A 13,331-nucleotide genomic window follows, 5' to 3' on the forward strand; every position below is an offset into this window, starting at 1 on the left:
ACTCTGTTCTAGATTTTCCAGAACCAACAGTACTCACTGCCTTCCTGGTAGAAGGCCGGCCAGGCGGCACATTTGGGGTCACGGGTGGAGGTGGGGTGGCAACAGAAGAACCGGGGTCCGACCCCCATCCCAGCTCCTTCCTGGCAGGCTTAGAGCTTCTGAACGTCTTAGCATCTGGGGCAGCCCTCACTCCTAGGTGGGGGCATGAAGCAGCTGGACAAAGGGGTCTTTGTGGCAGGCCCCACGCAAGGCCATTAATTGGGTCGCTGGTTTGGGGGGGCAGCTGCTCCTACCTCTCCCCCTTCCTTTTTCATTCCCTTCTGTCTCCCCTGTGGAAGTGGGTCAGTGGCAGGAAAAAGATTAGAGAAGGATCCTGAGGGAACCAGTTTTTTTCCTCCTGCTGCCCTCCACCTGGGCTTCACGTCGCCTTCTCCCAGAGGCCTCTGGGGCTTACGGGATAGGTTTGAGGGGTGCTTCCAAGCCAGAGCTGGGATCCTGTGGGGAAAGCCTCAATTCTAGGTCTGCTCTTCACCCTCAGCCCTGGAGCCCACATTGTAGTCCCTGGGCATGCAAACAACAGGCCTGTGAAGGGGATAAGACTCACTGTCCACATTCCCTTTGAGCCCTACAAACTGCCACACCTCTCTCCATGGGGACAGAGGGAGGTCAGGGAAGCCAGAGCTGGGAGATGGTTCTAAGCCATAATGGGTTATATGACCTTGGGCCTGGCTTATACCCTCTCTGGCCTCATTTTCCCCACTTGCAAAATATAGTACATGCTTCCTAAGTCCCTTTCATCTCCAACACTGCAGGCCTTGAATGTGGTTTCTGAAGGGTTGACGGGAATGGGGTGAAAGTTACAGTCTGGGGGTGGCTGCCGGGCCTCAGGGCCTGAATGTGCATCCCCCGCCCTCTCACAGAGCTGCTAAGCAACTGTTCTCAGCTGGGATGCCAGCACCACTGTGTCCCCACACTCAGCGGGCCCACCTGCTACTGCAATAGCAGCTTCCAGCTGCAGACAGATGGCAAGACCTGCAAAGGTAAGTGAGTGCATGCACCTGTATGCTGCTGGGGGACGAGGGAGGCTGGGCCAGTGGGCCCGGCTAGGGTAGGAGAAAGTTAGATGGAAGGTCCCAGAGAGGAGGCATGGCTACCTGTTCTGTATCGCCTCCGGGCCTGACTGTGAGCCCACTCAATATTACCAGACTTTTTTTTTTAAGATTTTATTTATTTATCTTTAGAGAGGAAAGGAAGGAGTGCAGGAGAGAAACATCAATGTATGGTTGCCTCTCATGAGTCCCCTGCCGGGAACTGGCCTGCAACCCAGGCATGTGCCCTGACTGGGAATCGAACCGCAATCGTGTGGTTCACAGACCCACGCTCAATCCACTGAGCTCTGCCAGCCAGGGCAATATTACCAGACTTTTAAAAATTCATCTTCAAATTATATAGGTTGTATGTGAGTTTTCTAATAAAAAAAATTACAGCACTACAGATAAAACTTTGCCCTGGCTGGTGTGGCTCAGTGGATTGAGCACAGGCCTGCAAACCAAAGGGTTGCCAGTCTGATTCCAGTCAGGGCACATGCCTGGATTGCAGGCCAGGTCCCCAGTAGGGGGCACACAAGATGCAACCACACATTGATGTTTCTCTCCTTCTCTTTCTCCTTCCCTTCCCCTCTGTCTAAAAATAAATAAATAAAAATCTTTAAAAAAGAAACTGAAATCCAATTTAAAAAATCTTCTTCGTCTCTGGCCCTTTTCTCATCTCCGTGGAGGCCACCTCTGTTACCTGTTTGCCGTCTCTTTTCCGGCTGTTCTGTGCGCCTGCGTCCCGGGAAAATCTTGGCGAGCGTGCCATGTATGTGCATGTGCTCTTTGACGTGGAGTTATCCTGTACATGTCCATTTTCATGTATTTCACTCAGTAGGTCCAAGAGGCTTTTCCATGTCGAGGTGTAGAGACAGATCTACTTCGTTCTTTTAGAAACCACTGTGATGTCTGACTGTTACCACAGTTCACTTGACCGTCAACCAGTGATGAGTAGGATGCTCCCAATTCCCTCCATTACCAACGATGCAAACTTTCCTGTTTTAAATTTGCCTCCCTTGAATCTTTGCACAAATGCCACCTTCTCAGTGAGGTCACGCCTGGCCGTTCAAAAAATCCCACCCCCACTGCTTGCATTCTTTCCCTCTTCTCTGCTTAATATTATTCTGTGGTGCCAGTCACTTTCCAGTGCACTAGCACCTCAAAAAATAGAATTTATCTTTGTGTTGAATTTATTATTGTAATAAGCAGTGTGTCATTTATTATCAAAATTTTAAGCTTTACAAGGGTAACAGTTGGAATTTATTTTATTCGCTGATGCATCCCCAGTGCCTGGGACAGTACTGGCACCTAGTAGGTACTAAACAAATATTTTCTGAATGAATGGATAATGTGCACATAGGTGGATATTTCTCTACTGTAGATACCAAGTCTGGACTTGCTGAGTGACTTTGCCCAGTTCTTGTTAATAGATTCTGTCAAGTTGTCCCCTGAAGTAGCTGTAGGGAGGGACACACCCCGTGGTGGTGTCTGAGAGCACGCTCTTCCCAGCCCTCATCACCTGGAAATGACCGCCTCCTCGCCCTTTTCCCCTCAGACTTCGACGAGTGCTCAGTGTACGGGACCTGCAGCCAGCTCTGCACCAACACAGACGGCTCCTTCACGTGTGGCTGCGTGGAAGGCTATCTGCTGCAGCCAGACAACCGCTCCTGCAAGGCCAAGAATGGTGGGTGGGGTCACGTGTGGCCTCCAGGCTGGGGGCCCTCAGTGCCGCTCCCTGATGGAGAATGGCTTGTGAGGTCCTAGAGTCCCTTGCTGTGTTGACCTTCCTCTCCTCCGTCTGCAGAGCCGGTGGACCGGCCCCCTGTGCTGCTGATTGCCAACTCTCAGAACATCCTGGCCACGTACCTGAACGGGGCCCAGGTGTCTACCATCACACCCACCAGCACACGGCAGACCACAGCCATGGACTTCAGCTACGCCAATGAGACTGTGTGCTGGGTGCACGTTGGGGACAGCGCTGCCCAGACACAGCTCAAATGTGCCCGCATGCCTGGCCTAAAGGGCTTCATAGATGAGCACACCATCAACATCTCCCTTAGCCTGCACCGTGAGTTTCCTGCATCTGGCTCGAAGGGCCCAGGGGTGGTGGGCAGGGGAGGTGGGGCCTGACTACGGCAGAGGCAGAGGCAGACGGCACGACCCCTGTCTGGAGCAGGAGGCTAGACAAGAACGCCTGATGGAGGCCAGGGCAGGGGGTTGCACAGGCTGATGCCTGTTTGGGGCAGGGCTGTGCTTTTCTGGCTCAGGTCTGAGGAAGCTCTCAGAGGAGAAATGAGTGGTCAGTCTCCAGAGACCAGGGACCATCTCTCCTCAGAGAGAGGACGGGTTGATTAGATGGGCAAGGGGCTCTCCCGAGGTGGGAGGCACGGCAAGGGAAAGATGGGCCTAAGGCCTGAGGAGCCTTGCTAGGTTGTGGCTGAGGGCAAAGCAGCCAGGGCCTGGCTGGGTCTGTCTTCATGTCCCATCATTTCCCTTGGGGATGTCATCAAAATAGACCTCCTGTTGCAGCATGGGTGCAGGGATCCTGGGCTCTTTCTGGGGGGCTTTGTGGCAGTGTATGAGACCAAAGGAGGAGCAGTGAGTGCCGGGGCCACCTGAATGTTTTAGGATACCCTGGATGTCCTTATTTGGCCTCCAGCCCTAGGCTGGACTTTGCTGTGTTAGGAATAGAGAAGGGAGGGGTGTCACTGGGGATGGGACCAGGGCATAGATACACTGTTTGGAGCAGTCCTGCTTGGCTCAGATGCCGTTATAAAAACAAATAAAACATCTGGCATCATCTCATTCCCAGGAAATGCACCACAGGGCTGAGGAAAAAATGGGGCCTGTGGTTGATCTGACCCGCCCGTGGAGAGTAACTTGATCTGTGACCCTGCGTAAACCAGAATTCCCTGTCTCTGCTTTGGTTTCTAATCTGCAAAATGGGTTTGAGGTTGTCTTATCGAATCAGATAATCTGGAGTGAAAGCCAGAGGTGACCGGAGGATGGCACGCAAGGGATTTAGGATCATGAACCTTGGGCCGGTCTAGATCTTGAAGTTCCTTCACTGGGTTCCAGTATGATGACCCCCACAGAAGACAGAGACCCAAGAGGACACAGGCGTAGTCCTGGGGGAGCAGGGCTCCTCTGAGAGCCCCGACCTTCTGTGGCCTCATCATGTGGTCCGAGCCTCGGCTCTGGCTTCTCCAGAGCATCTCATGGTGCCCTTGGGCTGTTGGTGACACAGGCCTCCCTGTGATCAGACATATGTCCCCCTTGGAGTGCCTGGCTGGGGGCCGCCCCACATGGTTGGCTGAGCTCTTGGGGGTGGGCAGCTCAGGGAGCCCCGTGGCAGACAGGGTAGGATTGGGGCAAGACCTCGGGAGACATCTGCCCTCTCCCCTCCCCTTGTTGACGGCCCCACCCAACAGGCCTGTCTGGGCAAACAGCTCCAACAGTTCCTTCCCTGGCCCTGAGGCCAGACCCTGGTGCCCTGATGGGAACCTTCTTAGCTTTTGCTCTGGCCTGGCCCCTCTCCTCTCCAGGAGAAGCAGGAAATAATCTCAGGCGAGTATCCCTCCCTTGGCAAACATAGCCTTGCCTCCCAGTCTGCTAGATTCATTGGGCCCCTCTGGGGCAGAGTCCAAGAGGCCAGAAGGGATCGACGTTCTGGGGAGAAGTGCTAGGGGGGTGAAGAAGTGGGTTCCTCTTGCCCCAGCCTCTGTGCCTTCCTCCCTGCGCCGACCCCACACCCCATGCCGCCTAAATGTCTGGCTGTCACCCTGAGGATGGTTGTTTTGCTCTTATCCCACAGACTAATTATGGGCCCTGAGCTGAGGATGTAGGAAGCGTCTCTCCCCTAGTGCCCTCCCCTCGTCCCCAGTTTATCCCCGCTTCCCAGGCAGGGGAGGCTGAATGTCCTGCCCTGGTGTGCAGGGCGGCTGGTCCCAGGCATTCACCTGTGCAGTGGGCTGCTGGCTTGTAATTAGCTTCCCAACGGGAATGAAGAAGAGAGGTTGCTACTTTCTCCTGCTTTCTCTCTGCCCTCCGGGGGAGCCATCCCTGCAATCATCCCTTTCTTGGCTATGACTGTGACCTCCATCAGACCCCTGGGCTTATCCCCACGCAGGAGGGAGGAGTCTGACAATTGAAAGGTGCTGGAGCCCAGAGGTCAAGAGAAGCCCATCTGCTGGTGTGAGAAGAAGGGGGAGCCTGCCCCAAAGAAAACTCTGGATACAGAAATAGAATAGAAAGAAGGAAGGAGGCCAGGAAATGAGCCTGTTTCACATGGGTCCTGGGTGTGTATGAGCCAGACCTGCTCAGAGTCCTGAAAGGCCTAGAGGCCCCTCCAAAGCCCTGGGGTGGCCGGTACAGCTTCTGGAAGAAGCCTGTGGAACAGGCTCAGGCCTGAAGCTCCTGCTTTTTCCTGTCGGGACCCCCAGCTCTCTCCCTTTGTGCTCAGGCGTGGGGGGCATCCACTGACCAGCACCCCCGGCATTCTGAAAGGTGTGCCTGTGCACCTTTCTCCCCTTCCCAGCCCAGGCTGCTGGCCCTCCTCCCCTGGACCCAGTGCCTTCAGTGCCCTAGATTGGGGTGATCCCCCACCCTCCTGGGATGTGTCCCCAGGGCCCATCCTCCCCCTGCCAGTGTCCCAGCAGGACGGGAGGAATCTGGTTCCGTGACTGAGAACGTGACGGTGAGGGCCTCAGAACTCAGACTCTTAGAGAGGCCCAAGGCCTGCCCCTCGGGCTTAAAAGGCACATAGATGTGCCTTTAAAAAAAAACTTATTGTAGTAATCCTTTAAATTATTTATTTACTTAATTTTTAGAGAAAGGGGAAGGGAGGGAGAAAGAGAGGGAGAGAAACATCAAATGGTCACCTCTCATATGCCCCCTACTGGGGACCTGGCCCAAAACCCAGGCATGTGCCCTGATAGGGAATTGAACCAGTGATCTTTCAGTTTGTGGGATGATACCCAACCAACTGAGCCACACCAATTAGGACTCAAATCTATGATTTTGTAGATTGTTTAGGATGAGGCAAAATAAGTAAGTTGATTTAAAGAAATAGTAGGTAAGTAGTAATACAACTGTACATAAACATGGTGAGCATTTTGAAAATGATACACAAAAGACTGACGTTCTGGAATCTGAGGCCCAGAGGGGTCAACAAGCCTGGAAGCACCAGAGCCAGGCCTGGCTCACCACCCTACCACCCACCTGTGGGACCTTAGGCCCCGTCTAGCGCCCCCTGCAGGGCTGTGCCGGCCTGGGCCGGAGGTCAAGTCTCCCATTCTACCCCCAGCCCTGCATTGCCTAAGCTGAGCTCCTCTGACCTGCCCTCCCTTCAGTTCTGAGGATATTTCCACTGCAGAAAAAAATGAGGCCAGACTGCGGGAGTGGGAGTGCGGTCCTGAGAAGGGGGGGGAGCGGGGCGAGCAGGGGTGAGGGTGAGGGGAGGTCCTGAGGTTGTAAATAGAGGCCTTGAAGGAAACAGAGTTTGCTGAAGTCACTTTGTTTCTGACTGTGTGTGAGAGGATGCTCTGGAGGGACCCTCGAGGGGGTCCTGGGGTTTCCTCCCTGCCATGGGGAAGAGAGAGGTAGGTGGGGAGGCACAGAAAAGGCCCCCTGGGCTGCAGGCATCAAGGTTGCGAAATGGGTCCCCAATTCCAGCTGGCCACCTTCACTTTTCCTTTCCCTCCCTCTTGCGTGTGTGTGTGTGTGTGTGTGTGTGTGTGTGTGTGTGTGTGCACGCTCACAGTTAAAATCACAACAGGAAATGGGGCAGGATTTGTCTACAGGGAGGGCAAAGTGGGGGCAAAGAGCAGCTCCTCCGAATCCACGATAAATCCTGGCTGGGGCAGCCAGAAGGGGAGCTGTCTTCCTACCGAACTGGGTACCCCCAGCCCTCTCAGCCTCCCATCCCACGCCTATGGAACGCTTACAGACTCGATATATTAAAGCCGGCCACCCCCTTCCTTGGCCTTTCCTACCCACAGGGTGTCAAAATATTAAGGGGCTCTAGACACCCCTCTCTTTGGCCTCGGGCCCCCCACACCCTGGTGCTTTGGCTTCCCATTCTGGTTCTGAATTTTCTAATCCTTTAACAGTCCTCCTCTCCTCTCCCAGGCCAGGGACAGCCCTGTGTCTCTGGCACAGCTCCAGCCTGTCCTCTTCTCCAGTACTGTCTCCTTGAAGTTGCCTCTCCACCCAGCCTGCTCCCAAACACCGCCCCCCCCCACTGTTTTCAAGCCAAAGGAAGTAACTTATGCAAGAGAGATGTGTTTTAGAGCCCAGCAAGGGTTTCTCCACAGCAGGAGAGACCCTGGTTCTGATTCTGAGTCAGAGCTGCAGAGTCCAGGCATCTCACCCCTGGGACCAGGACCGAACACTTTGTGGACATGGGCCAGACAGGGGAAGGAAGGGGAGCCCAGGGGACAAAGGCAGCACTGTGTGGCCGAGCCCCAAAATTGTTGGCGGAACAAGAAGAGGCGAAGTCAGGCCTTGGCAGGGAACAGGGGCACGAGGCCACGCCGCTGAGCAGCACCCCTGCCAGGCCCCAGACTCCCAACCATCTCCCCAGCGCTCTCCCCGCCCTCCTAAGCAGGACGATTACCAGACAGATGTCTTCTCCCACTGTCTTGGGCATCCAGAGGCCAGAGAAGGAGGAGTCTGGCAGTAAAAGGGAAGGGAAAAAGTGATGTCCCGAGTCTAGGACAACCGAGTGAGGACTCAACAAATATTTGTTGAATGAATCAGTGCATGTGTGTCAGGAGCCGGGGACACAGATGAAAGACAGTGCGCTGGCCTCTCCAAATTTGTAGTCAGGTGAACAGGCTGGGATGAAAGGAACTGCTGAGGCTGTAGGAGCCTGTGAACTGCCCGCCTGGAGGGTCCACCTTTAATCAGGAGGCCACAGGGCTCTGGCTGGAGGCACAGATGGTAACTGGGTGGAGGAGGTAGGCACAGGTAGGGTGGAGGTGCAGGAGGACCACGGTACAAACCGCAGCTCCCATCTGTGGCTTGTTTATTGTCTGCCAGGCCCGGTGCTGTGTGCTGCTCATGCACCATCCCATTTTACAGATGAGCAAACTGAGACTCAGAGCGGTTAAGTAACTTGTCCACAGTCCCGGAGAAGGTGATACAATGATGATTCAAACCCAGGCTGGCCCCGGGGAAGAGCAGAGTGAAGTGTGAGGTGGGGAGGTTCCGGAAATAAGGGCCAGATGCAGTGTGTTCCCTGAGGTTACGGTTATGGTTACTGAGATTCTTCTTCCTCACACAGGGTCCTCGCACTCTGCCCCACAATATTTGGGTGTGTGAATGTGTTGGGGGTATTTCCTCAGGGCACAGGGGCTCCTTTCCCCAGATATATTTCAGGGAGAGTGACTGGACTCCTGCAGCCAAAGCTGGGGTCTTCTTGGGAATTGGGAGCCTGTTGTTTCTGGAGAAGCAGCCACTACTTGGGAAAATGCCTCTTGAACATTGTGAATGACGGAGAAGTTGCAAAAAACTGAAGTTGTGGGAAGCGCAGAGTGCTGAGCATCGGGGTCGGGGTGCGAGGAGGGCTCAGCCCTGACAAACACACACACACTCTGGGTCTATTTTGGGGCCTGGAACTGAAAGTCCTTTGCGACATCACAGGCAGGCTGCGGCCCATCCTCCGACTGTCTCATCTCCCTCCCAGCTCCCTACAGGAGTGCCCTCCTCTATGCTGGCGTCCCTGACTCCCAGGGCTGCAGACCACCCCGACTCCTCCCTCAACACAGCCTCTCCACTTGGGTTTACCTGAGTGAGACTCTCAGTGTGCTGGGGTGAGGCAGCCTGGAGAAAGCTGGACCGTGAAGAAGCGGCTACCTACTCTCTGGGCTCCTGGGGCCAGAATGCTCAGCTCCTGCGGGCCCAGCTCCAGGCCTCTGCTTGCCCCTCACCCCCATGCCACGAGCAGAGGGAAGTGGCCCAGACACTGCCTGTGGGGGAGCCCGGGAAAGGAGGTGCCCTCTCCCAATCTGAGCCCATCTCTGTGCTGGCCTCGGAATGGTGCGACTGGCCAAGCGTGTGTGTACACACGCAAGTGTGTGCATATGTGTGGTGGGGCGGGCAGAGGAATCTGGACTTTAGGGGAGAGGAAAATAATGTGGTGGAGGGGGTTGGATAACAAAGGATTTTTGCTTGCAACTAATAGTCTCCAGCTGCAAAAATACCAAAGGGGAGGCCAGGCCGGGCTGGGGACTCTAGTTCTTGCCAACTCCTTACCGGCCTGCTGAGTGGGGCCCTGCCTGGCCTTTGGGAGGTGGAAGGAGAGACCAGCCAAGGATAAATATCTGAGAGCAGGATAGTTCCTTTGCCTTTCTTCCTGGAACTGGGGGGAAACAGACCAGGAGGGAGGCCTGAAGGTCGGTTACCTCCTGAGGCTGGGGGGGGGGGGGATGGTTTTGGACCTGCACCTGGATGGGGGTGGCAGGCATTAGATCTTTTCAGGTTTCTCCCTCCTCCCCTCGAGGCTGAGTGAAGGGAGGGTGGAGAGCAGGGCAGGGTGTTGCCAGCCCTGGAGCCGGGCAGTGACTCAGGCAAGCCTCGGGAAGTTGGAGAGGAAGACACCACTGCACCAGCTGGTACTGGGAAAACAGCTTCAGTGATGGAGTTTGTCTGTGTGCCAGCAGGCCCCTGACCCCCACAGTGCCCACCAAGTAAAGGGCACACAGCCCTGTTTGCCTTTCAACTACCCTGTTAGCTGCCTGGGGCTGTGGGCAGGTCCCTCCCCTTTGGGACTTTGGCTTCCTCTGGAGGTGGCCCAACATCGTTCATTTTAATCCGTTCTCTCTGTGGTAACAGTGTGTGGGGGTGCATGTTGGTCACCTTACCCCTGCACTGGGTCCTCTTCCCACGCAGCCTGGGACTCACGTCCCCAGGCTGCTCTATGCCTCTGTCCTCCCCTGTCGGCTCCGGGTGCAGAGGAGAGAGCAGCTGGGCTGGGGCGTGTCAGCACTGATAGAGGTAGCTCATGCGTGTGACCTTCTCTAGTCACCTTGGAGTGAGGTTCAACAGGGGGGACCTGAAGAGGAGCCTAGTTTGATGGGAGCCTTAAATTGGCTCTTCCTCCCCGACCTCCCCTCCTCCACCCGGCCCGCCCGGCTCAGCCTAAGTCCTGTGACCGTGAGTCAGTGCCGGGGCCCAGCCAAGTTCCTTGGGAGCCATGTGCCTGTTCCCTTTGCCCCCCACCCCCACCCACTGTTAGGAAACAGTCCCTGAGTCCCTGTGGGGAGGGGAAGGTTTATGGAGGGCTTGAGCTGAGTGTCCAGTCCTCATACCTACAGCTGCGTGGGGGCAGAATAATATCCACTGGGAAGAGCGTGAGTAGTGGTGGTACATTTCAGCCACAGGCAGGTCATCCAGAGATTTCTTTTCCTGTTGGGGATATTGATGGAGGTGGAATGCAAGGCAGAGGTCCCAGGGGGTCCCTGTTGTGGCAATTTCCCAGTTTGTAAGAAACAGCACTGCTGTTGGAGGAGGCAGAGGTGGTCCAGAGCTGGTGGGTCCTGGAGAGGAGGGGCCCGGAGGAGGCCTGCAGGGTCCCTGTGCGAAGACTTCCTGCCTTCTAGACCTCCGGCTGCCCTCGTCCCACCTCTCCTCTCTTCGGCTCTTTTTGGCCCCTTGCATCTTCTCCAGACCCGTGAGGTGTGTCGAGTGTGGCGCCTCTCTTTGAGTCCATCGATTGAGTCCATCCTCCTCCCACACACCCACCCTTCCGAAGGTCCCCCTCTCGTTCAGCTGCGCCCCTCTTTGCCTTCAGAGCCCTTTGACGGCCCCTCTTCAGTGCTGTCTCCCCTCCACCCTCCCTATGGAAACTGAGCAGCAGGGACATGGAGGGAATGGGGATGAACAGAGGAAGTTGGCCCGTGTCACAGGTTCCAGCCTTTGGCCACCATGGGCATTCCTTTTCCCATCCATATGGACCCCATATTTTGGCATTCTTTTTTCTCAGCTTGGATTTATTGATAAGTGCTTTGCTTTTTCCATTCTAAAAGTCATGCAACAAGTAATTGCTTCTAGTCAGTCCTCTGGCTGGAATGGGCTAACTCAACTTAGCACATATGGAAGTCCAGCCAAAAATAAAGACATGTGATGCTTTCATTAGTCTGACTGCTCTTATCACAAGTAAAAGCAGATTAAAAAAAAAACAACTAAAATGAACTAGTAAACCTGTCCTCACTGTTTCTGGGGACTCCAAGATTGGCTTCAAGAAGGGACTGGAGCTAGGGAAGCTTGTCAATCAACCCACCAGCCAACACTTACCCAGGACCCGCCGCGTGCCTACCTTGACTCGGCATGGGGAGTGGGGCTGTGCAGGAAGATGCTCAGAGACCTCTCCTTGGAGACACCAGATGGGTGGAAAGATGGCAAAGATCACAAGGCAAAATGTGCCACTGCCAGTAACTCCCATAAGAGCCCAGGGTAGAGAGACGGCCGGAGCCTGGGCCGTGAAGGAGGGCACCCCAGAGGAAGTGGGCATCCAGCAGCGAGTTCCGTGCCGACAAAGGATAGGTGTGGGGTGGGGGGAGGACTGTCCCCTGAAGCTCTTTCATTTGCACTCTCCAGACGTAGAACAGATGGCCATCGACTGGCTGACGGGCAACTTCTACTTCGTGGATGACATCGATGATAGGATCTTCGTCTGCAACCGAAATGGGGACACGTGTGTCACTTTGCTAGACCTGGAGCTCTACAACCCCAAGGGCATTGCGCTGGACCCTGCCATGGGGTAAGAGGGGCAGGCAGGGGCTCTGTCCTGGAAGGGGCGAGGCAGAGACTACTGTGGAGAGGCGGGTGCCCAACGTCTAGAACCCTTTTAATGTGCCGTCTGCCCGTAGGAAAGTGTTTTTCACTGACTACGGGCAGATCCCGAAGGTGGAGCGCTGCGACATGGATGGGCAGAACCGCACCAAGCTGGTCGACAGCAAGATTGTGTTTCCTCATGGCATCACGCTGGACCTGGTCAGCCGCCTTGTCTACTGGGCCGACGCCTACCTGGACTACATTGAAGTGGTGGACTACGAGGGCAAGGGCCGGCAGACCATCATCCAGGGCATCCTGGTGAGGGGGCGCCTTCACCAGGGAGTCCCTGGGGAGGGCAGTGTGGTGTCTGGGTGGCCCTGAGCCCTCCGGGGGTCAGCAGAGGGGTGGTCAGAGCACTTAGGGGAAAGGACAGGATATGGCTTCCACCCTGATTGGACAGTTAGAGAGATGTTTTACTTCCTTTTTCTCATTTGATCCTTACAACAACCCTTGGTGATGAGCAGACTGGTGACTCAGTTCCCTTTTGGCAGATGAAATACCAAGGTTCAAGAGGTGAAGTGATCTGCCTGAGGCGACGCAGCTAGGAAATAGGGCTGAAGTCTGAGAGTCCCAGCAGCTCAGAGATGGCACTCCATTCTGGGACAAAAAGGGCAACCAGCCATTTTGGCTGGTCTGGGACCATGCTGGTGTTAGCCCAGAAAGACCAACGAACTGGCAGACCCATTAGACTCAGGCAAACGGGGGCAGTCAGTTACCTTAGACGAGTTAGTTATGTGGGCAGCGGGGGCTGTTGCAGGGCTTGCTTAGGGCCAGTCTGTCCTCTCCACACTCCCAAAGCTGGGGGCTGGAGTCAGGCTAGGTGTTCTCTTGACACAATCCCGGTTCCTGGGGTCCATGGCATTATGGGTGAGACAAGACAAATTCACATGGACTACCAAGTCCTGTGGAGGAAAAGGGATGGCGCACCTTCTCTCTCAAGAGGAGAGCACCTCCACCCTTGCCTTGACAGGCTTTTATTGGGTTCAGTTTGCACAGGAATACAGGGTGCATACATAAAGCTCATCAATCATTGTCAGGCAGAAATGATTAAACAATAGATAACATTCAAAGGACTCTGACAGCTTATTCTGAGTCAGGGTCAGATAGTTAAAGGGACCTAAAACTTTGGGGAACAAACTCACTTCCTGGTTGGACCCTTATCATTTAAATTGAGGGTATCAGCAAAGTAGATTTCATAGGATTTTATGCATTTTTTCTTACGCCTGATTGCCCTGGGGAACCCACCCTTTCCAGCACAGGGCGGCACCCACCTCCAGCATTGTTTCAGGCTTAAGTCAGGCAGGGGAAGTAAGGCAACCAAGAGATTAGGAGACTTCTTACAGACAGAATGAGGACTCAGGCTATGTCAAAGCTGAGGGGGAAGGGTCCATCACCCCCTTTTTC

General features: G+C 54.9%; 1 protein-coding gene across 1 annotated transcript in view; it reads left to right on the forward strand.

Annotated features, from left to right (window-relative positions):
* LRP1 (LDL receptor related protein 1) overlaps window positions 1–13,331 on the forward strand; it is a 79,617-nt gene that overhangs the window by 12,891 nt on the left and 53,395 nt on the right. The window contains exons 4-8 of the mRNA XM_037127044.2: window positions 921–1,040; window positions 2,647–2,775; window positions 2,896–3,159; window positions 11,691–11,853; window positions 11,963–12,185. Coding sequence (XP_036982939.2) covers window positions 921–1,040; window positions 2,647–2,775; window positions 2,896–3,159; window positions 11,691–11,853; window positions 11,963–12,185 — 899 coding nt within the window. The remainder of the gene's footprint in view (window positions 1–920; window positions 1,041–2,646; window positions 2,776–2,895; window positions 3,160–11,690; window positions 11,854–11,962; window positions 12,186–13,331) is intronic.

The sequence above is a fragment of the Artibeus jamaicensis genome, unplaced genomic scaffold, assembly GCF_021234435.1.
Source record: "Artibeus jamaicensis isolate MK-2021 breed Jamaican fruit bat unplaced genomic scaffold, CSHL_Jam_final contig_233, whole genome shotgun sequence".
Lineage (NCBI taxonomy): Eukaryota > Metazoa > Chordata > Mammalia > Chiroptera > Phyllostomidae > Artibeus > Artibeus jamaicensis.